At 31.7% G+C, this 26,873-nt stretch overlaps 1 protein-coding gene across 1 annotated transcript in view; it reads right to left on the bottom strand.

Annotated features, from left to right (window-relative positions):
* TRAM (translocating chain-associated membrane protein 1) overlaps positions 1-26,873 on the bottom strand; it is a 67,938-nt gene that overhangs the window by 24,110 nt on the left and 16,955 nt on the right. Inside the window, exons 5-6 of the mRNA XM_035367497.2 lie at positions 13,472-13,530; positions 3,220-3,304 (exon numbers count right to left, since the gene is read on the bottom strand). Of these exons, the coding sequence (XP_035223388.1) occupies positions 3,220-3,304; positions 13,472-13,530 (144 nt within the window). The remainder of the gene's footprint in view (positions 1-3,219; positions 3,305-13,471; positions 13,531-26,873) is intronic.

Raw genomic sequence — 26,873 nt, 5'->3', positions numbered from 1 at the left:
ACAGCGTAATTAATTTAATATTAAAGTATACATTGTATTTCTTTTACAAATACAGATTATTTCAACTGAAAGATTCAAGCATGAAAAGCTTGATTACAATCATGATGTAAAACTACATTAAATACTTTGCATCTGTAAACAGGCTGGCTATGATACTCTTTACAACAAAGTCTTTTGTTATCAATGGACTTTACGATAAAATGTCTACCATCTCCATGCAATGGTTTTTGAATGCTGAATTTACTAGGTCTTCCTGTGGCTGACTTTTTCTGGCTAATTCTACACTCTCAATAGAAGTTTGCAAAAGGAATAATGCATTCTCGTGTCTGAAATCTAAAAGTCTATATTTCCAGTAGTAAAAAGTGGTGATATTTAGTAAGTTTAGATATGGTCTCACCTCATATAATTTATCAATATTGTCAAATGTAAATTCTGCTTCATATTCCTGTACTGCAAACGTGATATTGATTCTCGTACAAGAGAAACAGAAATGTCCTTTTCAAAAGACCAATACATCTTTTCTTGAGGTAAAGAATGATATCCTGTAAGCAATAATATTCCAATGTTTAACAAGAAGAGAGTAAATGTCTAAAACCAAAAAGAAAATCGAAAATCTGCGCACTAGTTTTACCTTGTATTTTGTCTTTTATAATTTCTCTTCTATCTCTTTCTTCATGTTCTTCCTGAGTCATAACTAACAGTTCCTTTTTTATCCACTTCAAGATTTCAGTCTTCTGCTTTTTAAACTTTTTAGTATGACTATAACTGCTTTTAGAAGACTGAAACTTACTTCTTACGTGAATCTCAACTTTCCCAGCAGTATCATTTGGTAAAATATCATTATCATTATTTAAAACATTGCCATTCCTTTCTTTTTTGTCACTAGCCTCTGCAATTTCTGGGGGAACAACAACAATATCAGTTTCATTCTGGTCATTATTAACATTATCATCATCTGTTTCTTCATCAAAAAATCTTTGAAGGTCTTCTAATGTAAGATACCTCGTTCTAGGCATTTTTAAACAACCAGAACATAACCGGAACATCGAACGGAATGAGTGAAAAAGGAGATTGACTACCCGTTTTCTGCTGACGTTGCGTAACACCTATTTTCCCTTCCTTCCCAACACAAATATAAACAGCTGACTGATGTAATGTTCTGATAAACGGTGACCTTGACTAAAAATAGATCACTCATAAAGACAGCAATTCTTTCGCTAAATATTTTCAGCAAAAATTCCCAGTCGAAAATTTTGCTCAAAGTAAGAGATTAATTATTATAAACAAAATGATTGTTGAAGGGAATATTGTTTTACAGAAATAATCTTCATAATATTCCCTACACAAAATCATCTGCTGGTATAAAATATCTTACGTAGTTATATTTATATACGTATTTATTTTGACCGTTGCGTCAACGCAACATCAGCGGCTAATGGGTTAAGAGTATTAGCGCAAAGTTGTTTCATTTATGGTGGGTTGAATGTTATGGAAACCCTACTATGACATAACAGGTTGCATCATTGCAATAAATTCATTAGGGCTTGTGGTGTGCACTGGGTAGGAAGTATATTGCTGGTTTCGTGGTTTAGATGGTAAAATGGCCAAATGTGGTAAGATTAATCTGAAGTTTCAAGAGCATTACGTGATTGGTGTGTAAATGAAGGTTTATTTAGTAGCCATTATTAGGTGTCCTGTTTGTAGGAAGGAAATGTGTATGGTCGAACGTCGCTGCGGAGTATATTTTTTACTCTTGTTTTGCGAATTTGTGTGTTGATGCCAGTATACAGATTCTAGTTCACATAATTTTAGGAAGTTTTTAGATGCTGTTAAGGAATTTTGTTTGACTGAAGACGTGTGAATTCGTAAATAAGGTAAGACGATATTTCCGTTGTGTAGTGCAAAGATGAAGTTCCTTTTTTATGCTATTTCATTGTTTCATTTAAAATGCAGTTTATTGAGATTGTATTTTTTTTTTTTTTTTTTTTTTTTTTTTTTTTTTTTTTGTTGGCTGCTCCTTTGACTTTTGAAGTGAATATAAATCATGGGTAAACTCAGGGGAGTGCGCAAAGCCTAGTTTGTGGAATTCTCTGATTTTTTTCAAGTGAAACTAGGTCAATGTGTACATGGATAAAGTCAAGGGAGTGTGCAATGCCATTTTTGTGCAATTCTGGGATTTTTTTTTTTAAGTGAAAATAGGTTGCTGTGTACACGGACACCGAGTTTGTGCAATTCTTTGTCTTGTTATTTTGGCTTTGTGTAGCAGCGGTTTTTCAATCGGCGCTATGCAAGACAAAATAACAAGTCAAAAAATTGCACAAACTCGGTATCCATGTACCGCCAAAAATCGCCAAGTTTTGCCAAGGGGTACCCATAAATATACTTTTACAGACCATACATCTCGTTTTAAACAACTTGGAATTTGTCGTTGAGTGCAAAATGCATATGCCACTACAGCTGTACACTACATATCAATTCTTTTGTTAATATACATAATGGGAAGAGATCATCAAAGTTCAGGATTTTTTTTTTTTTTTTTTTTTTTAGTATGTCAAATTTTTCCACTATGTGTTCCAATGATTGAGATTTACTTTTCCCTGAATATAACAAAGGAATCAAAATACATGTTTCGATCTAAATGAGTATAAAACTTTTAACTGTATTTATCTCGTTCAAATAAATAACAGTATAAATGGCTATCTATTTTACTGGGAAGTAAATGATCTGCAAAAGCAAATGCATTATTATATCAACATGACCAAGTTACTTGTATTGAGAAGGATGTAAGGTAATCTATATAATTACACTTAAAAAGATCGAATTCAGAGTCAAAAAGCATACTTATTCACTTGATTAATAACCAGAGGCAATTACTTTTGGAATTATGCTTGACATTAGCCAACTTTCTAGATGCAACATAAAATTTCTTCATATTAAAATGCATGATAAAAAAAACTTTTGCTGTGCTCTTCATGTAAATTAATTAAAATCCAAAAATAAAATGCATAAGGAATACAATGGCAAATGAACATCAGCGTCAGAATGATATTAACAGACTTCCCATAGTTTGATCAATCAACTAGTTTAACTTATTGCATGAAATCTTAAAAAATTATTAAATGAAGAGATAATTAGGTAACTGCTAAAGCATATAAAAAGAAGTAAATTTTGAAGAAGGATCTTAATAGTAATCTAAATTATCTAATAATTTTTACTTACTTTTTTAACTTTCTGGAAATACAATTCAGGATAACAATGAAGCCAGTATGCTAACTGCACTATGAAGTAGAATTTGAACATAAATCTAAAGAGAGAATACATGTAGAAAATATAAATTTTTGATTTAGCATAGTATCATTGCTTGAATATACACAAAGACATCAGATTTGGAAAGTAAATATGCAAAAATTAATCATTCATAAAATACAGTGCAAAGTTTTTGAAATAAAAAGCCACATGTTTATAACAATTACTTACACTAAAAAAGTTTTAAAATTTCCAACATTCTTTAATACAACTGACAAGATTAATAGTTATATAAATCAGGTCAACTTAAAAGAGGCAAGCTAGTCCAAGGTTTTTACTAATACTGTCAGGAAAATGCAGGTCATCAAAGATATGAGGCCTTTCCTTAGAGCCTAGGGCAATGTTTGTACACTAAGATGATATAAATAGTTCATTTATTGATAAAATGTTTATGCTCATTTAATAAGATGGCCTAATTATAGTAAATTACACTGGATTTAGTTAAATTTTGCAAAATACATAACAAGGAAAATGAATTTCATTAGCGAAAATTCATTTTAGCGAAGCATAAAAGTTCATAAAAACTAATTAATTTCACTACATCGTTTCACAAATTTAGTTACCTTCTTTTGGGTTGCTAAGTTTAATTCACTTTTAGGGGGGGCGGGTGGTGTAAGTTCTGGAAACTGCCACATTTCTGTTTTTCTTCTCTAACAATTAGTAATTCAGTATGATCAGCGAGACAGTTAGATGTAGACATTGTTTTGCACTTTACCCATCAAATATTAGATTACAATGTAAAGTACGCAAATGAGAACAGGCGATGGAGATGAGAAAAAGGTAATCAGATGAGAATGGTTTACAAAATGTAAAGAATTTCGGTAAGCTATACAGCTACTCAATAGATTATTCAAACTTTAATAACATGATATTAAAAGGGATTTTCTGACCCAAAAATTCCACCACATTTTTTGACGACTCAGAATAAATATTTTACAATTTGCTCAGCATCTGGGCTATTAGAGTTCAAGAATATTTCAACCTATATTATAATATCAACCATTTGGCTCAGTGAAAGCAAGTTAAATCCAATGTATATCTCTAATAAGATCTTCATATAGGATGCTGTATTCATGTGTCCATATGATGCTTCTTTTCACTGTGAATGTTACCGAGTACGCTTAGAATGTGGATTCTTGGGTCAATCCCAGTTGTTTGCTCAATGTCGATCCCTGTTTCCTCTATGGCTTCCACTGCATTTACAGTTTATGTGCTGCCATTTTACAGCTCAAGGAATGAGCACATCACAGAGTGTGCACTAAATTGCACTAAATCATTCAAAAATGCGTCATAGCAGAAAATGATCGGACTTCCACAAGTGAGACAAGAAGTTGATTTCTCAGTTGAATAGTAATAGTCTAAAATGTTTTCATTTACATAACTTCTGAATCATATAATTGTTCAGAAACAAAAATCTGAGGAAGATAATGAGTTTACCCTTAGCAAATCCAAAAACTAAAGATCTGAGAAAGGAAAAAAATCGCGAAATCTAACTATACTTAGAAGACAATCACCCCTGTAAAATATGAAAAATAATTTTCAAGCCTTACACAAATAGTTAAAATAAAGTTTTCAATATTTAATGAAATATTAAATTCACTCTCTACTATACAAAGTAATTTTGAAGAGGGGGAAAATGTCATAACATTGAAAAAGGTTCAGCAAAAATCATTAATATTCATGAATTCTTATCAGTGAATTTTTTTCTGGCATTTTAGGGATGGGTCATTTAAGGAGTGTCCTATTTTGCATTATGATAAAAAAAATATTTTACATTTGCTAAATGATAAAAAGAAACAACTGCATTGCACAAATGTAACTCCCAATGAATTCCCAGATATATTTCAAAAGGATGACATTTCAGAATAGATAAAACGCAGAAAACAGCGATTTGAAATTTTGAAGCTTTGAGTGATGAATAAATTTCTATTCTTTAGTATAGATCCAGAGAGCAATCAAAATTGTAGTGATGAAAATAATGAAGCAGAAATGGGCAATGTGAAATTAAGCCAAGTTCTGAAAAATGTATTCTGATAATGGGCAAAGCTTACTTGCCTAAAGGGAGAGAAGCCTACAGGAAAAATTTTGAAGGTAAACTAGTTTATATTCACATTACATAAAAGGAAAACTACAAAACCTGCCTTGCATCCAATCTGGTTTGGACTAGTAGTTTAGCATTTTTAATGCTTTAGTGAGTGCTGATATCTTGAAAAAAGCTCTTTAACCCTCCCAACAACATTCCTTTCCTCCAAAATATACATATATGTACTGCATTAACTGTCTGGATGCATTTCGAGATGCATGTTTATGTATTTAAAGATATTATGACTAATAATTTTTAACATGTATATAAGAGTATCATTTTTTTTTTTTTTTTTTTTTTTTATTTTATTTTACAACATACATATATATATATATATATGTAAGATAAAAATGTATGAATCAGAATTATAATATAATTATAAATATTAATTCTTCCTCTCTATTCTAAAATCGTAATAACTTGTCTGCATTGCGTCATTCAAATTAATTATGCGATCTTACGTAACCGTTAATACCAGATGCCTCTTGACAACAAATCACCGAATTGTAAACCAAAACTTTTCTCTTCGCATGCTTCCATCTTTCATAACGACGCACTTCACCTCTTGCTCTCTACTGTGCTAAGATGTAATTTCGCTGGCTTGCTTTCTCCCAACAACATCAAAAATGTAAATCATCTGTGGAAAGGCACGACTAGAGTGCCAAGTGATTGTGGCCACAAATATCAATTGGAAATAAAAATGGAATTGAAACTGCCTCGACTGCCAAGTTCTTTAAATACTACGCAATCAAAATTCTTCTTCTTCAATATGGATCTAAGCACGCATCTACAGTGTTCCGTCTTTTTTCCTTTGCTCTTATTATGACAATTAAGCCGGCAGGATAGTTTCCTGCAGCCTGAAACCTCAATGGAAAATTTAGTTCAGCTCTTCAAATCATCGTTTTGTGTAAATCCAAGATAAAGTGAAAGAAGTGAATCTTCAAATTTGTTTTTTGCAGTGTTTAAAAAATAACAGATCATTCTTCTGCTATGGTGTTTTGCAAGTGCTTCAAAAAATAATCACGCGTAGTGTTTACAGATTGAAAGTAATCTCTCGATAAATTGAGAAGTTCGAATGCCTATTGAAAAGGAAATCATCAGTGAATTACCGTTAAGGAATTATGCATTACAGTGGGTTCAAGGTCGATCTGAGTTAGTGTTTGCAAGTATGTGTGACAGAAAATTATTTGCACTTCCACTTTTTCAAGAGTTCAAAAATTATTACATTCGTGTGAATCTAGCTCAGGAACTAAATTATTTAATGTGCTGCGAATTCTATAGTTTTCATTTCAACATTGGTTAAAATTTATGCAATTTGTTTTGAGAAAATCTCAAATTCTTGTTCATTAATTTTTCTAATTTATCATAATTATGTGTGAGCAAATTAAGTAACGAAATTTAAGGTATTTAAATTATTCATAGGGAAGGATATTAAGATAAGTTTTTATGTTTTTGAAATTTTGTTGAGAATTTTGAATACGAATTTTATAATTATTCTAAAAATGAAGTAGGTGTAAAATATAAGTGAAATTATTACAGATAAGTAATATGAAATTATGGTAAATGCATGTTAAGATTTGTGGGTTATTGTGTGTTAAGTATAGTATGATGAGGGTGTACTGGTTCCTTCAACAGAGGCCTGTAATTACCTCTGTACCAGTTTTTCCTTTTACCCTCTTCATGCAAGATAATGTTGGAGGCTCTCATTTTATGAATGCATGTAGATTTTTTATATTATTATATTTTTTTTATTATGGAATGTATTAATGCAGTTCTCAAAGGCCAGTTACCTTAATGCAAGGAACGGAGGCCTTTTCAAGTAACTGCCTAGGCACCCTGGGCCACCAGTGCAGAGAACACACTGGTTAGCTCAAGAGGACAGCCCTATTGATGGATATGTTTGTTTAGAAGTATTGCGAGGCTTCCAGTTTAGTAAAATCAGGAATTGTAAATGGAAAGATGATAAAGGTGAAACCATAAATTCTGAAAATCTTAATCCTATTATTTATGATGCTAAATTATAATTTATCAGTATGGAAATAAGTATCATAAATATTTATGTGCATTACATTTTATTATAAGCAATGATTGTGTAAAAGTTTATTTTGTGAGATTCTGTAATAACAAGAACCTTCCCTGAAGAATTATGATTATGTGAACTCTCCAACAAAAAGACTTTTGGACTGAAATGCTGAAAAATTCAATAGGACTCTAAAAATTAAAAATTTATTTTAAAAAAATTGATATTTATAAATTATACTTTTATAGAATGAAAATTTTATGATTTATGTTTTTCTTTTTTATTTGCTAGTGCTTTAACTCTTTCTCTTTAAAAAGGCTTCTCTGTCGCTACGCCTTTTTCTTTTTGAAGGGGGGAAATATGTAAGATAAAAATGTATGAATCAGAATTATAATATAATTATAAATATTAATTCTTCCTCTCTATTCTAAAATCGTAATAACTTGTCTGAATTGCGTCATTCAAATTAATTATGCGATCTTACGTAACCGTTAATACCAGATGCCTCTTGACAACCAATCACCGAATTGTAAACCAAAACTTTTCTCTTCACGTGCTTCCATCTTTCATAACGACGCACTTCACCTCTTGCTCTCTACTGTGCTAAGATGTAATTTCGCTGGCTTGCTTTCTATCCCAACAACATCAAAAATGTAAATCACCTGTGGAAAGGCACGACTAGAGTGCCAAGTGATTGTGGCCACAAATATCAATTGGAAATAAAAATGGAATTGAAACTGCCTCGACTGCCAAGTTCTTTAAATACTACACAATCAAAATTCTTCTTCAATATGGATCTAAGCACGCATCTACAGTGTTCCGTCTTTTTTCCTTTGCTGTTATTATGACATATATATATACAGTAAAAAATTCGTAATCCGGATGTCCATTATCCTGAATGATCTATAATCCAGACCTCAAAGCCACAAACTTACACATAAACATTTAATGTGCACGTCCACTACGCATGCGCATAAAGCGTTTACCCTTGCACTACCCTCCGATAGTGAAGAAAATGACAGAGAGGTTATTGAAAATGAAAAAATTTCGATTCACAAGTTAGTCACTATCCTCGATACAGCAATTACAGGACTTAAACAGTAGAACTTTGTAACTGAATAAGAAATTATGTCTGTTTATAGAATTAAAGAGAAAGTATTAGCACAAAAAAAAGCAATTTAAACAACTTGCATTGATAGAAATGTTTAATAAAGTAAACAAATAAATATTAAGCTTTTTTTTTTTTTTTTTTTTTGGTAAATTTTGATACCGTTTAAATCATAATTGCTCTTTATTTCATAAATTACGGTTTCATATTTTTAATTGTATAATCTCTGCATGCCATCTTACCAGATTTAAATTGATGATCTATAATCCGGAATCGCCGAAGTCCTGATGAGTCCGGATTACGGACTTTGTACTGTATATTTAAAATATAAAAAAATACGATGGCTTTGCTCTACACGAACACGCAACCTTTAATAAATTTTCCACAATTTAGGATCTTCTTCCCTAGACCAGTACCTTCTAGAATTTGCTAGCCTATTACGCAACCACTACTATAAATATTGAATATGCGCCATTTTGCATCAGAAGCTTGCCTCTCCTCCTGTGCTGCTCTGTCCATCCTTCTTTCCTTTGTTAGAATTAGTTATGATGCAGAAAATTTAAATTCAATCGTACTTAGTTAAAATCACTATGGATATGTAATTTAGAGAGTTTCATATAAAAAGAAAATGATCTGCTAATTGGATTAAATAAAAATGGACAATTAAAAGCTAAATCAATCTGTGTCGTCTTTGGATATCTTCCTTACCACTCTGCAAAAAGCCATGCCTGAACTCTGATGCCAAATATATATAGAACTGGTCAGTTTGACACACTAAGATTTAAAATAACAATCTGATGCTTCTCCCATAGCTGCCCTGATTGACACAGAGGTAAGTAGTGCTGGCTGCAGTACCATTAGACATCGTTTTGAATTTCAAGAAGACATGACGTTTGTAAAGGTATGGTGTCGGTATGGCATGAAGGCACTTAAAATGTTAGTGAGTAAAAAGCCCTCTCGAGTGGTTTGGTGGCAGGGGATGAAGTGTGGGAGACACTAAGATCCATGACGTAGGGTGCTCTCTGTCAAAACTGAGGCAGAGCTAAAGTTAGTGCAGGAAACTACATCTGTACTACCAATGGTGAAATTCTATTGTCCCACCCACTTCTATCTGCACTTACTTCTCCGACAGATCTTCTATTGATCAAAAATTGTTGTTATGATCATGCAGTTGCTGATTGAGTTGCAAGTCTATTATAAAATAAGACAACAGTTAAAAAAAGTTTCATTAAAATACATGTAAGAAATAGGACCAAGTTTCATTATGTAAATTTTGATGCAGTTTATTTATTCCACATTTTTCATATATACTGCATAAATGTCACAAAATAAAATAATGTCAGATTACTTGTTTAAATAAAAGGAACAAATTTTATCTATTAATTAAGGAGTTTATTAAAATGTCAATAGTAGTACTTGTGTATGTTTCTAAAATCTCAAATAAAAAATTCAGAAAACCTCATGGAATGAAATTGATTTAAAATTTAGTATCTGTTAACTGAGTTCTTGATTACCCAGGGTTCGTACACATTTCAGCACACGGAAATTAAGTACTTTTAAGGACTTTTAAGGACCATAATTGGAAAAAATTAAGGACCTACGACCAATGGGAACTGAATAAATTCAATTAAAAATATTATTCTATGCCTGAATTTCACTTTTGTAATACCATCCTAAAAATAAAATAGATCCCTAAGTAGTACGCATTATTACTGAACATGAATTAATTAACATAATTATTAATAAGTTTGAGAATAAAATAAACTTTATGCAATTTATCAAGTAGCATTAAATATTTTACACTTAATGATAGTTGTACATATTTGAAAGAAGATAAGTGACATTTGCATTTTACTAATAGTTAGCTTTATGCTGATTTTTTATCTCATTTTGTCACATATTTGGTCAGTCTAGAGGTTTAGTAAATAGCAGGTATTAGATTTTATGTCAAGTGGAATAGGTTAAAATGAGAAGTAAGATCATAATCAACATGATTCATAACAAAATACTGAATGTTGTCACCGCTGCTGGTGTGGCAGAATGTTTAGAATTTAGTGACACACGGAACAACAAAATCTAGAAATGGCAAAACTCTTAGAATTTAGAGCAGACAAAGGAAGCAGAATTTAAAAAGGCACTAGGCAGCAGAATTTAGGATCCACAGAGATTGCTTTTTATATATTTAGAAAGACAGTGTCTTATTATATCTTTATTACATTTGATAATAAGTTTGAGATTTAAATTACAATAATTGTGTTAAAAGTAAATTTGATACCACAGTAATATTTTTGCTTTTAAAAATGATAATTTATTATTCAATTTTTAAAATTTTGTTACATCAATAAGTAATACTAAATTCAAAAGTAGAAAAAGAATTCTATTTGTGGAAAATCCCTAGTGCCTGCTCTGTGTATGACGCATTAAGACATATTAGATGAATCTTTTAAATTGTAAGTTTTCAATTTCTTTATTAATAATAAAATCCCTTTCTTAATGCCTGCCCAAACGATAATATTAGAAGCATTTTTGATATTTTCCATGCTTATGTCTAGTGAAAAGTAGAGAAAATAATGGGAAGATACACATGTTAAGAAAAAGAGTCTAGTATCAGGAGTAAAACATTCAAATATTATGTTTTCATTGTTCTTCCAAACCTCCAAAAAATAAGAAATTTATCACAAACTTTTTGTAAAATACATCCATCACGTGTTGATACCATGGAGATATTTTTCATTTTGTCACATATTTCTCAAATCTTCTAGAATTGTGGGTCTATAAATCTTGCCTTCAAATCCTTCTAAACTTTCCAAGCTGCAATGTCTAAAATACTTAAGAAAAATTATCCCTACCAATTCTGTAACAGCAAAAAGCCAGAAATATTTTGGAAAAAAAAAAAAAAAAGAAGGGAAAAAGTGTAAAATTAATTTTATAGAGAAAACTGATGCATTTTCTGAGAATTTTGAATATTCTGAGACAATTACATAGAAAAAACGCTTACTACGAAAAAATTAAAAAGAAGCCATTTTTAATTAATTACATAGCTAATTTTGCTTTTGCTAAAAGCTGTTTCGTAAATTAGGCTTTAGCATTATGCCTTGTGTATTTTTCAGATTCAAAATATTGTATAATAAGTTGCCAAAATGAAACTTTATAATATGACAGCAAAAAGTAAAAATGTTTTATTTTAATGTTATTTTTAAATATAATTTCAATATGTTATTATTATTTTAGTGAAATTTATCAATATTATGATGTTTTAAAAAAAAAAACATCGACAAATTTTCAGATCTCAGAATTAAAAATTTTCTATAGAAACGGATCTTAAAATCGCCAAAATGTTGACAAGTAGCCAAATTTAGAACCGTTTAATAAAAGAATTCACATCCCCAAAAGCGAAAACTTGTTTAAGAGCTCTTCATTAGGAAAAATGAATTTCCAAATGCTTACGTTTTACTTCTTGCTTAGAAACTCGAGTATCCCATCATTTATATTAGAAATAAAAACAAATTATAACCCATGAAAGCCATTCAAAAGATAACCATATATATCAGTGAATCGCCAAAAATAGTCCTCCAAAATGCTAATTCACACTTAAAATGGCAGTCATAAAAACAAACAGAAATTTCAGATGATTAAAATTAAGGACTTTTAAGGACTGTACGAACCTTGTTACCCACAGTTAAATCCGAAGTTCTAGCCATCCCAGATAATTAAGTTAGTTCTGGGTTTGACTATTCACGAGACAATGCCTTATGCCGCCAAATAGGCAACTCATGACATAACCAGAATGTATTTATGTCGCAACCTGAGTACACACATATGCACAGAAGATGAGCTGAGGTCCACCTTCAATTTAAACAGTCATTTTTCTTATTAGAGTTTGATTTTGTGCCATTCAAGTACATTTTTTTCCCTTGTAAGGGAGTTGCAATACGACTACACAGTTTGATTGCTGATGAAAAAGAAAGCATTCTACATCTTTCGAAATATGGCACTTTGTTCAACAATACAGAATACAAATATTTACACTTCCATGAAGTTTCATTTCTTAAAACTATCAAATTTTGTGGACTGAAATTAGTACGGAATGCCAAATCTGTGTGACTTTCTTATGTTTTTTAAATGAAAACCGATCACTGCACACATGAGGAGAATGATAACGTGCACAGTGCCAAGTTCTGCATGGTGCTGAGTTTGTGCAATTTTTTTTTTTTTTTTTTTTTTTTTTTTGTCAAAACAGATTGCTATGTACACGGAAAAAACAGCAACCCTTGCCCCCCCCCAAAAAAAAACAAGATTTCAGGGATGTTTGTTGCATTTTTTATTCTGTTAATTGATTTCCACTTTATGTAGTGTGCTCTCGTTTTTTAAGTGATTGTTGTCTTTTGTGTCTTAGCTTGGTGAAAAATTAGTTGCTAAAAGTTGGCAACTTTTCATGAGGATGGGTGAATAATTAGAAAGTACCTAAAATCTCTCCCTTATAACAATTTTAGTTAAATGCACTACAGAGTAAAAAATAATCTTTTTAGCTATCATAATATTCTCGGTCCTTTGCAATTAAAAATAAAATAATGAAGCTGCTCTGCTAACAATGTCAGAATTTTAAACCAAAATTCTGCCCTACAGAAATACAATAAATTGAATGTAATAATTCTAGTAAATGTTATTTATATACTAATATTTTTTCTTGAAATTCTATTAATGTCCAAATACAATCCATGTAAGAGCACCCTACATACTCTTTTAGCACAGAATTTTTCTTATATCTATGCTGCATGTTGAATTTCTCTCAGGTGACAAGCAATATTTTCACCAATGTAACATTCAATTAAATTATGTTATAAATTCTTTTCAAATGAAATACAAAATCCTAAAAAATTGAAGGTGAATTCTTAACATACATAATGAATGTAATTTGAAAACCATACTTGACATTACTAAAGACTATACTTACGTCATTTCATTATGTGGATAATCTTGCCAAAGTTTGCTGATGTTTAGTAAATAACCTTCCTATGAAAAAAAGCATAAAAATAATTACTTATTTCATAAAATATGACAGGTTTGTAATCAGGTATAGCACAAAAATATGTTTAAGCCAAAGTATAACTTTTACATTTTTACTTCTTTGTACAAAGTAAAGGAAGTATTGTAATAATGAAAAATTCCGGGTATCACGCTTCAACAAAAATATCTATTTTGACCATCATCAAATGCAATTTAACAATGTTTTAGCATGCCATCTGTACATAAGCACAGAATAAAGAACTCTTTTTCCCCAAACAAATTATAAAACTGATTTTAAATGGGTTCAGAAGAGATTTTTTCATGGCATTTGTACGTACATACACATCTCACACAACTCAAAAACGAGTAACCTTCGAATGTTGAAATTTTATATATAGGACTGGTATAACAAATATTCTCATTTCGTATAAAGCAATTAAAATTTAATTAAGAAATTTTAATCAGCATAAAAACATTTAAAAGGAAACTAAACTATTTGAACTAAGTCGCATTTGAAAAAAATGAAATCAAACAAGGTAATTAGCGCTAATAGCTGCTAAGTACTAACAAAATTATTTCACAAGAAAAATAGTAAAATTAAATTTAATTTAAACTTAAATTTTCTTGCGCCACTGCTGCAAGGAATGAAATTAAATTTAACAAGTATTCTCATTTCGTATAATGCAAATAAAATTTTTAATTTAATTAAGAAAAATTTGAACTAAGTTACATTTGAAAAAAATGAAATCAAACAAAGTAATTAGCACTAATAGCTGCTAAGTACTAAAATTGTTTCACAAGAAAATAGTAAAGTTAAATTAAATTCTCTTGGGCCATTGCTGCAAGGAATGAAAGGAAAAATGATTACCTTGTTTGAAAATCAAAATCGTAAAAACAATCTTGTATTTAGCGTAAGTATATTGAAACACTCAATCGATTTCGAGGGCAGCTAAAGATTCCTCCTCATCAGGAGAAAGAAATACCTAGAAAAAAGAAAAATAAAGAGGAAGGAGTCTCAGAAACACGTGGTCCTTATCAGCACTGCACGTGGTTATAACCAGATTTTTAACCAGAATTACACTGGCCGCCTACTTTTACTGAGCCAGCCTATCTGATCAAACATGTAACACAAAGGACAAGAAAATTAGCGAAGTTAAAAATAGGAAGCGAGGGGCAACTGCACCTTCATGCTCAAAATCTGAACTTCGAATAATATCATTCGAATTAATAATTTTCTATTACGACTTTGTGAATCTGTACACAGCTCCTTCTTTACAACAAGTCTTTGACAGTCTTCTAACTCTATCAGATTTATTTTCTAAAGTTATTACTGCTATGTACGATTTAGCATGTTTAGTTAATGGTTTTAAGTCCAATCCATTCCTTCCTAATGCCTTTAAAATTATACTATCTTAATTCAGTTACTATTTTTGCCGATAGATGGCATTACCTCCTCGCGTTTGGTACTACCAGAGGGTATAAAAATCCATTCAGTGGTTGCTTTCCATTATTCGAAGCTCAGATTTTGAACGTGAAGGTGCAGTTGCCCCTCACTTCCTATTTTTAACTTCGCTAATTTTCTTGTCCTTTGTATTACATGTTTGATCAGATAGCCTGGCTCAGTAAAAGTAGGCGGCCAGCGTAACTCTGATTAAAAATCCGGTTATAACCACGTGCAATGCTGATAAGGACCACATGTTTCTGAGACTCCTTTCCCTTTATTTTTCTTCTTTCTAGGTATTTCTTTCTTCTGATGAGGAGGGACCTTTAGCTGCCCTCGAAATCGATTGAGTGTTTCAATATACTTACGCTAAATACAAGGTTGTTTTTACGATTTTGATTGTCACATTAGCGTGTTTCTCTTCTAGTCTACCTTGTTCGATTTCATTTTTTTCAAATGTTCAAATAGTTTAGTTTCCTTTTAAATATTTTTACGCTTATTGAAATTTCTTAATTAAATTTACATTTTATTTGCTTTATATGAATAGAGAATTTTATATTTGCTTTATATGAAATGAGAATATTTGTTAAATTTAATGAACAAATATCCTCGTAAAAGAATATTTGTTCATTAAATTTAAGCAATTTTAACAAATTTAAGCTGCAAGGAATGAGCAGCAATGGTGCAAGAGAATTTAAATTTAATGTAACTTTACTATTTTCTTATATATATCAACTCTGTTGTTGGGCTGTTTTTTTTTATTGTTATATATTGGTAAATTCTGCATTTTTTGCTTTAAAAATGATTGAATTATGTTATTCTTATCTTCCTGTTAAGGTTTTTATTCCTTTAGTTAATCCGCATTCAATAGTTGTAGAACTATCAACAATTTAAAAGTTGTTTAAAGGCAACTAAGGCTAATATTTTTACCATAGCAGCCAGATTTGTTTACATTTGAAACTTAGCAGAATAGTGAATAAGTCTTTCTGCACCTTCAGGGTCTTTTTGCTGAGTGGGACCAAAAGAAAATTTCTAGCTTCCTGCATCGAAAAATCTGCTTTCTTGCCTGCTGGGCAAATTGCTTGTTTTTGCATAGAAACTAATTTTAATTGTGAAAATTGTTTTTATAATTATTTTAGCTGTATTTGAGGCTTTCAGTTTTTCTATATCTTTCAATTTTTAATGAAGATATTTTGAGTTTTTATGTACACGAAGTGAGAAGTGAATTAATTGAGGGAGAAATATATCTCCAATAAAATTTCAAGAAATAAGTTTAAATGAAATGCAGGAAAAAATGCATATGATTTAATCATCTACCGTTGCATTACACTCATTTTGGGTAGTAAAGCAAATTTTATGATTGTATACCCCCTTTGCTCATCGTATTTACTTGTGTGCAACTGTTTTCTATTCCGAAATAAAAATGTCAATCAAAGGAAATATATACAGACTGAAATCACACAAGTTACCACGATGAGAATCATCAAGACCACTCAAAGATACACTTAAAGAATTCTGTATTTTGGTACATTCATTACAGTATTCATGAAATAGAAACAGACCTCAGATAAAAATTTAGATATTTGAGAAAATATACATTTTGTATTTTAAAAGTTTTAATACCTTTTCAGATATTCGCATCTTAACAATCTATTAAATATTAAGCTACAATAAACTAATATAGCAATTTAGAATGAATATAAAAAATCTGATGTGTACACCACATGACTTCCTTGTATTGGAATATTAAATTATACGCATTTTTTCTTGCATTTCATTTAAACTTATTGGATTGAATTAAATCTACTTCGCCGACAGCGCATAAACCACAATAGAATACATGCATTCTTTAAAATTCACTCTAGTATTTGTTTACCATACTATTGTTTTAGTTATTTGTTGTAGTATTTGTAATCCAATAATTATATAACAGTTCACGTATATATTTTGTTCATATTATAACTCATGATACACAAAATTTATATCATTTAAAGAATAGAATTATCTAATCGTTGCCACATGTTCTATTCAAATACTATAATAAAGCTAGAATGATGTATAAAAGAAATTAAGAAAACAAAACAAAAAAGAAACAGTTTTTCACAGATGATTTGAGTATTTCTCATTTAATTAATTCAGTTCTCCCTTCGCAAGAAGGTAAAAATACATAAAAACTCAAAATATCTATATTAAAAATTACAAAGTAAATCTCAAACACTTATTTCCTCAAAAACATTCCAGAAAGAATTAAGCATGATTTAATTGGCAATAATAAATGAATGCGTTATCTTTGTTGTTGCGAAGCTAAGTTTCTCTAGATTGGCAACAAATCCACTAGTCTCCTGTTTCAAATGTAAACATCAATGGCCACCATTAAAAACAGGCTTAGCGGCAATTAAACAACTTTAAAATTGCTGATAATTCTAAAAATATTGCACACAGATTTACTAAAGGCATAAAATCCTTAACCGGAAGATAAAAACAACATAATTCAATCATTTTTAAAGCAAAAAATGTACAATTTACAAACATATAAGAGTAAAGAAACTGAGATCACTGAGCCGGGTAACAGAGTGGATATATATATAAATATATTTATATACGTTTGGTGCGGCCGATTGCAACGAAAATACGAGGTGCACATCTACATGTTATAGCAGTCCTATATACAAAATTTCGACGTTCTGAGGCTACTCGTTTTTGAGTTATGCGAGATACGTACGTACGTACATACGTTCGTACAGACGCCACGAAAAATTCTCTTCAGAATTAATTTTAAAGCAGTTTTATGATTTTTTGAAGGAAAAGAGTATTTTATTGTGTCCTTACATGCAGATATCACCTAAAAACATCGTTAAATTGCATTCGATAGCGGTCAACATGGATATTTTCGTTGAAATATGCTGCCTGAAACTTTTCGCGATTACAATACTTCCTTTTTACTTCGTACAAGGAAGTAAAAATATGGCATAAGTTACCAGCTTAAAAATGAGAAAGCCAAAAGGTTTCCTAAAACCAAGACAGCCTGGTAAAAATAATAAAAGAAACAAAACTTCACTAAAATACAATCATATTGGATCATATGAAAGAAATAGCATACATGCCATTAAGTACTTTAAATATTCATCAACAAAATTAGGCTCATTATTTTAAGCTCTAAAGATTATGTTGCACACACTTCTGAAACTTGCCTGTAATCCGTCACTGGTAAAGATTTAAATTTCATCCCAGTATTGAAGCCTCAGTTTTACAGAATTAAATATACTGACAAAGACTTTTATTTCAACGTTACAGTACTGGGATAGCATAACATGTCACATGTTAGTTACCATTTTATAATGCCCTAAAAATTAGCAATGTTTCTAAAAATGAGATAGTAATGCTTTAAAAATGGTGCAATTAAAAATCTGTTAGAAAATAAAAATAGTTAACTTTGCTGTTTTTGAAAGTATGAACTTAATTTGTGAGTTAAGAAAATGTATGTCATGAGTATGCCATGGGTATGCCTTTTGAGATATTCTAAAATTCACTTATTATTTAGTAGGCTTTAGAGGTAGAAAGTGATCAGTTGTTAGTAATTTTTCTACGAAAATAAGGAAACTAACAAGAACATGTAAAAGAGTGAGAAATACCAATGAAGTATGTAGTGTATCCACTTGGACTAAATTATAAGGAAAATAAAGCCCAGAAAGAAAAGATGAAAAACATGATTACAGCAGTTGTAGAAGCAAAAATTGGAAAATCGGCAAGGTAACCAGGAAGTCCAACCTGAATGCAAGTCCCCCCCCCCACACACATAAAGTTATAAGGTATTTTATGTTAATTAACCAGTTTTTAAGATTTAAACATTTACTATAACGTCTCCTTTCCAAAGTCCTCACTGGGATGCAAATTAGATGGTAAAGTATTTATGCCATGTTTTGGATATTTTAGATAGAGATCTTTTGGCAGCAAGTTTGCAGTGTACATTTTACCACACAGCTCTGCCAGTGAACATTCTGACTTTAACCATTTTGCTAGCCAATGCTTAAAACATACCATTAAAATACACAGCCAGCTTAAAGAAGCAAAATATTCTGACTTTAACCATTTTGCTAGACAATGTTTAACGCTTTGACGGTTAGGGAAATGAGCAGTTTTTGTTTACTGAATTCGTGCAGTATTACAAGTAAGCAGTAGTCAAAAGTGGCAGCTGTTTTTCCTCTGTCGTTCTTCCGAAAATGTCACCCTTCTCTGGCGATGCCATAGATACCTCGCCTCGCGCGTTTTAAAAATTTCTTAATGTATTTGTAGTACATAAATAACAGTTTTTACATACTTTAAAATAATTAATAAATGATAATTATTAAACAGTAAATTATAAATGATTATAATCAATTATATAAATAATAATAGTTAATTATAAATATAAGACAAATATTAAATTGAAAGGACTACATAAATACAACTAATGTAAAACCTTATGAAGCATTTAAATACAGTTATTACCTAAAAAACTTTTTGTGTGTGATATACATTAAAACAAAATCGTAAACTAAACTAACCAGTAAAACTAAATCGGCTAGGAGCGTGATAACTTAAATCAATTTTACACCACTGTCGATCACTCGAAAAACGTTCCTCATCGCTTGAATCATTTTATGAGCTTGATATACTGCGAACAGTCTTCATCAGACTCAAAACTTGATAAGCTTTCTGTATCACAATCATAATCACCATCATAATTATCTAACTTTCGCTTTTGAGCCATTTTACTTTACAAACACCCTAAAAAACGTGCTAAAATACACATAAAAACAACAAGGTTAAAAAAAATTCCCCCTTCATTATGAAAAATTCATGGAACCCATACTGCCATCTGTAGACAGTAAAACTAACTAAATTTCACGAGTAGGATTCCTTTGTAACATAATCAATGCAAAATAATGGCGAACGAGCTCAACTCGTCAGCGCGCATTGGGGAAAACTTTCACTACGCAAGTAGTGCTCGTTTCTCACCATTTCGGTCAAAATCTTGCTCTAGCAGAACTCGTTTGTGAGCATTATGAAGCATGATTCGATTGCGAGTTGAACTCATTCATAACCATTAAAGGGTTAAAACATGCCATTAAAATACCTAGCCAGCTTAAATAGGCAATTTGTGTAATCTCCAACTATATTACCTCCAATTTGAAACTCTAAACTTGCTATTTGAAATAACTGCAAGTAGTGGAGTTTATTTATATCCACAAACTAATATTCTGCTTTCTGTTCATTTAGAGATTAAATAAAAATGGTTATTTACAAGCTTCTTAAGACTTTGTTCTAATATTCACATGGAATGACAACTCACTTGTCTAATAGGATTTGAAGGGGATAATTCTGTACAATTAGAATATTATAAAGTCAGCTATTACAGCAACTTAGCTCAGAATCTAAAGAATGACTAAAATCTTCCTCCAGAAGGTAATTTGTCATTAACCACTTGCGCTAAAAAGACGTGCCATGCACGTGGAGATGATTTTGTCTCAAACCGTAAGCGACGTGAATACCACGTCAATAGGCATTTATCGCAAAAATGAAAATAACGTGGTGCACACGTCGCCTAACAACGACATTGTTTATTTCTTGAATTACAGCTCTGGATTGCACTCGCAGACGTGGAACGGCGTAAATGAGAGACTTTATCGCTTGTTATATTGTAGCACACGGCACCACAACCGTGAAGTTTAGTCGTAGCGCAAGTGGTTAAAATGAAAATTATGGCTAAATAGGAATTACTCTTACAGAAGAAAGAAGTACTACAAGTTCATTGCTGATTTTGCTACCAGTTAAATTTTAAGAATAATATGTGTGGTCACCTTTTAATTGCGCATTTTTTACAAGTAATTTAACACTTCACAAGCAGGGACAATTTTCAACCCTTCTGAACATGTATCGGACAAATCCAGTTATTGCCAAAGTTAATCAACTTATTTATTTATTAATGTTACTGATCTGACAAAATTTAAAAGAGAAAGTTTGACTAAATATATATTATTTTATTTGTAATTTTTATAATTAATAAAAAATCCATTTTACTGATTTTTTTAATATCTTGAAATTTATCAGCACTTTATTTTAATTTTGGTATTTTACTCTGCCATATTTTTTTTCGATCATTCCGTGTAAAAGAGTAATAATAATGAGAATATTTGCAGGATCAGATGGAAACACTTTTACATTTGCTTCATCTAAAAACACTTCCAAATTTGTGTTTTCGTCACTTTCAGTCTAAAATTTATCTTCTACAATTGAAACATTTTTCCCACTTTTGAATCAAAGCTAGGAAAATAATACAGTATGAAGTCAGAGATCCAGGGATTGTCAATACTGCGAGGATTCTGGATTTTGAAATTTCCAGATTTTAGATCATCAGTTCAAATCTAATATGATGACACGTAGAAATTATAAAATAAAAAATTGTAAACATTTGTTTATGAAACAATGAAGCATTTGTGATCTTAATGGAGTCAAAATTTATACTATATACTCTCACTATATAATCAATTAATTTTTTTTCCTTCTTGGCAACTTCTTTGCCACTTCCTTTACTATCGGTAACAATATTTTCTGTATTTAGACCCAAACACATATCAAGAAGTGTCTCATTTTAGAACAGCTTACTGTTTAGCATGCATCCACAACACATTTTTGATACATAATGATACAGTAAAGAATGCTCCTGAACTCTACTAGAAAGACCTATGATGCTCTTGACTAGAGAGAACGTCGTTAGCAAACTCCTCACATTACGAGTACTATAATTCATTTTAACACCTTATTTTAAAAAACTGTGAATGGCAACGACTTAACTGAGGAATACGCATGCGTAAAGAGAAGAGACTTCTGTTCAGACGCCTGTCAGAGAGGAGAGGAGTTTGGGAAGCTCTGCCAGCGAGCTGAGGTGTGGAGACTTTGTTTGTCGAGTGATGACGAGTACCATCTTCGTTAACGTCTCTGATCGTGTCACCAGCTCGGATATCTACTAAAGTTTTCTAAATGTATTAATGTTGTATCTGTGATATGTTGTGTTATTAAAAAGTGATGCATCACCACTATCAGTGTTGATTCCGTTCCCACTGAAGCATCCACGACGTCACAGACGAAAAGAAAATAAAAAAATTTGGAGGTCCCACCGAGATTTGTGTGACAAGAGACCAGGTATGTGTTCTCCACAATATTCATTTCCAGGCCTGAAGTGTATAATGTAGTTATTTATTACTTATTCGGGAAATCAATTCCCAAAGCAGAAGTAGCACATCAGTGCATAAGAGTTTTAAACACTCAATGTGTTTGGTTTATAGTATATCTAACAAGATATTTTCCTTTTGTGGTATATTCGGGAAAACATTTTCCCATTAACACGTAGCACATCAGTGCATTTTATAGCACGTCAGTGCATAAGGTTTTTTAAAACAATCAAAGTGTTGCATTTATATATCTAACGAGATATTTTTCTTTTGTATGATAATGGGAAAAATCCATTCCCGTAAATAAACAGCACATCAGTGTATTTATGTTTAACGTTTCGCTATAAATTGGTGTGATAGAATCTGAACTGTTTATTTTGTGTATATGTGAAAGCACATCAGTGCAATATTGCAATTTTCATTTCTAAGTCATTAGAAGAAAATTTATGTTAAATTCTTATGAAAGAAATAAGTTGTTGAATATATTAAAAACTTGTTACTTTTGTTTTCTCATGAAAGCACACCAGTGCTGTATTTTAATAGGATGCGTATTTTCTGAGAAGTAGAATGTTAAATTTTATCATTTCATTTTACATTTTAAAGCTTTGAGCAGTAAAGAAAAGTTCTAATAGTGTTCTGATTTAAACCTGCGCCTATCGAATTTACGTAGTATTTGCGTTGGCCATGTGGTTGCTAACGGAAGTATCTGAAACGATAGTTAATTAAAGGTGTTTATATTTATTGGCGCCACTCTGGTTTTTTTTCTGTCTGGCTGTACCAAATGAAAAGAATTTGTTATTATTTTTTTTTATACGAAGTATTCAGTAAGGTTGTTTATTTGTTTTATGTTTGAATGGAAATAAATCCAAAATGATTAATGTTTTTATTAACCTTTTATTTTTATTTGCCTAATTTTGTAAGAAAGAAGAAAGTGTTTTTTACGTGTATGATATATTTTTATGTGGTCTGATATATTTTTATGTGTATTATTTGTGAATAACTATTTGAGTTCTTATTTGTTTTGAGCAATTACTTTTGCGATAATGGCATTTTTGGGAAAAGCTAAGAAAAGGGATCTATTCCTTGTCGCTTCAGAACTTGGGGAAATAGCTTTAGAAGATATGAAAGTGATAGATTTAAAACAATTAATAACGAATAGTAAAAATTATGAGGAAGAATTTGTTAAAAATTTGTTAGAAAGTATTATGACTGATAGGATAGAAAAGGAAAACTTAGAGAAGCAAACAAGAGCGAAAGAATTACAGTTAGAACAGGAAGCTAGGGAGAGAGAATTTCAGATACTACAACAAAATAAAGAAATTGAAAAGCAACAGTTAGAACTAGAATGCCTTAAAGCAAAACAAAACACTGAATCTGCTAAACCTGGAGGAGAAACGGTATTTAATCAGAATTTTCAGAAACTAATGCCCAAGTTTAATTTAAAAACTGATGATATCAGTTTATTCTTAGAACTTTTTGAGAGGCAAGCTAAAGTTCTAAAATTGCCCACGGATCAATGGGTGTCATATCTCATTGGTGTCCTTCCGGTTGAAGTAAATAATATAATTGCTAGGGAACCTGAAGAACAGGCTAGAGTTTACCAACATATTAAAGAATTACTACTTAAAAGATTTAAGTTAAGTGCGGAGAAGTTTTGGCAACTTCTTGTTAAGACTAAAAAAAATCCGGATTCTACGTGGTACGATTTTTATCACGAAATTAAGACATTTTTAGATGGGTGGCTTAAGGGATTAAAAATTGAAACATTTGAGCAACTCAAGGATTTAATGTTGGTAGATCAGATTAAAAGGCGCACGCCTAATGAGTTTAAGGAACATTTTATAGATGAATGGGCTACGATCACTTCACCAAAACTGTTGGTGGGTAAAATAGAGGAATTTGAAGATGCGAAAAAGACGATGGTTGGGAAAACGAAATTGGGTGAAATGAAAACGATAATATCAGGTAGACAAATGGGTGTTTTTCAGTCCACTGGTAACGTTTTCAAAAATAGAGAAAACCCTCAAGGTACACAATTTAAAAAAGATGATGATGCACGCAATGTTGGGAAAAAGTCAGACTCGAATTTTGATAGGAGAAAAAGACTCCAGTGCTATGAATGTGGATCTTTTGACCATTTACGTCCTCAGTGCCCTAATTTTAAAACCCAAAAGGCAGATTTGTATCGGATAAGCGGGAGATCAGAGAAGAATCTGTTAGATCCCTATACATTAAATGGAAGAGTAAATGGTTTTGAAGTACCTATTCTAAGAGATACAGGAGCAACAGTAGATATTATTTGTCAGAAATATGTAGACAGAGATAGAATGAAGGGGGAACATGTGTGGGTTCGACATTTGTTGGATGATCATATGACTTGTTTACCTGTTGCTGAAGTAGATATTGAATGCGATTTGGGTACAGTAACCACCAAAGCAGCTGTTATAGGAGACCACTTAGACCAAGGACGATATATATTAGGCAACCAGACAGCGGCTCTTCTCAGAGGAACTGAGAAAAATTATTCGTCGTATGTCGGTAATGTTAATGCGGTCGTTACTCGATCTCAAGCACGACAATTAAAGGAAGCGGAAAATTTATGCGAGACGAATCAAAATTCTGATCAGAATGAGTTAGAATTGGAAGAGGAGGACGATGCTCATGAGAGGTCTGAAAACAGAGAGATATTACCTCCTGTCAACCTTTGTGTCCCCACAAGTCCTGCGATTCAAATAGACTCAAGTACTTTTATTGATGAACAACAAAAAAGTAAAGAACTTGCGCCTTTATTAGAACTAGTAAAAAGCGGAAGTAAAACAAGTTATGGGATTAAAAATGGGGTTTTAGTAAAAAAGAAGGTAAATAAGTTAGGAGGAGAAGAACATTTAATTGTTGTTCCAGAAAACCTCAGAGAGAAAATTAAAGCAATTTGTCATGAAGGAACTTCAAGTCACTTAGGAGTTCTGAAAACAAAAGACCGGTTACTAAGACATTTTTTCTGGCCAAATTGTTATAAAGACATTGAGGAATTCGTTAAAACATGCGACTCCTGTCAACGTGTAGGAAAAGCAAGTGACAAAAAGAAAGCACCGTTGGTAATAGTACCTGTGATATCTGAAGTCTTTAGTAAGGTTAATGTAGATGCTTGCGGGCCTATGCCTACATCTACTGAAGGTAATAAATATCTTATTACAGTTATGTGCTTAGCATCTAAATATCCTGACGCCATCCCGGTACCGGATATAACGTCGAAATCTGTTGTAAGTGCACTCTTGCAGGTATTTAGTTGGATGGGTTTTCCAAGGGAGGTTCAAACTGATTAAGGAAAATCTTTCATGAGTCGCTTAACTGTTGAATTTTTGAAGAAGTTTGGTATAAAAATTTCCAGAAGTTCGGTTTACCACCCCCAGAGCAATCCTGTAGAACGGTTCCATAGGTCAATAAAAAGGGTCTTAAAGGTATTATGTATTGAAGCTGCCCCAAATTGGGAAGTACAATTACCTGCCGCTCTCTTTGCCCTGCGAACAGTAACGCATGATAGTACAGGATTTAGTCCAGCTGAATTAGTGTACGGGACCAACCTCAGAACACCTGTCGCATTATTGTATGAGAAATGGTTAGATCCTCAGGAAAAAGAAGATACCGTAATAGAATATGTTTTCGAATTAATTAATAGGTTAAAGAAAAGTAGAGAATTAGCTACAGAGAAAATGGAAGAGGTGAGAGACAAAAGGAAGAAATGGTATGACAAAAATGCCGTGAAAAGGGAATTCCAGCAAGGAGATTCTGTATTAGTATTAGCAGTGAACCAACCCCATAAACTCGCTCCTCAATGGAAAGGGCCGGGGAAAATAGAGAAAAGATTATCAGAAACAAACTATGTAGTTAGTTTTGAAGGGAATCAGGAAGGGAATAAAGTGTATCACATCAATATGTTAAAACCTTATCATAAGAGACCTGAACTTTTGAATATGGTGCTCCTTGACAACGAGGAGATAATTGAACCCTCGGAATTAGAGGAGGATTTTCCTTATATGTTAACCGACCCCAATGTGTTTGATTTTAATGAAATAATAGCAAAAGATAATCTTAAAAAAAGGCTTAATGATGAACAAATCCTGCAGTTGGGAAAGTTATTGGTAAAGTTTTCTGCTATATTTTCGAATATTCCAGGGAAAACAAATTTAGTCGAACATGATATCGAACTAATCAGTGACAAACGCGTACAGCATAAGCCTTATAGAATGACAAATCGACAGAACGAAATTCTTAAAGTCGAGATTGAAAAAATGTTAAAATACAAGATTATTGAACCAGGACCCTCCGAGTATACTTCACCCATGATCCTTGTTGAAGCACCAGGTAGGGATCCTAGGCCATGTATTGATTACAGAAAGTTAAATGAAATAACGCGTACTGAGTTCTACCGAATCCCCAATATAGAGCAACGTGTTGAAACTGTTGCAGCAGCCAAATTTATCACCTTGATAGACTTAACTAAAGGTTATTGGCAAATTCCGCTGACCCCTAGGGCTCAGAAAATCGCTGCATTTGCTACAAATTTTGGCGTATATAGGCCATTGCGAATGCCATTTGGGCTTAAAAATGCTCCTTATTATTTTATTAAAATGATGAGCGAAATATTGTGCGGATGTGAGAAATATGCGACCCCTTATTTAGATGATATTGCTATTTTT

This window comes from Stegodyphus dumicola, chromosome 12 (assembly GCF_044657685.1).
Source record: "Stegodyphus dumicola isolate Sdum_Otavi_A_Nest chromosome 12, ASM4465768v1".
NCBI classification, from domain to species: domain Eukaryota; kingdom Metazoa; phylum Arthropoda; class Arachnida; order Araneae; family Eresidae; genus Stegodyphus; species Stegodyphus dumicola.
The sequence above is the reverse complement of the archived record's forward strand: the minus strand, read 5'-3'. Positions and strand labels throughout refer to the sequence as shown.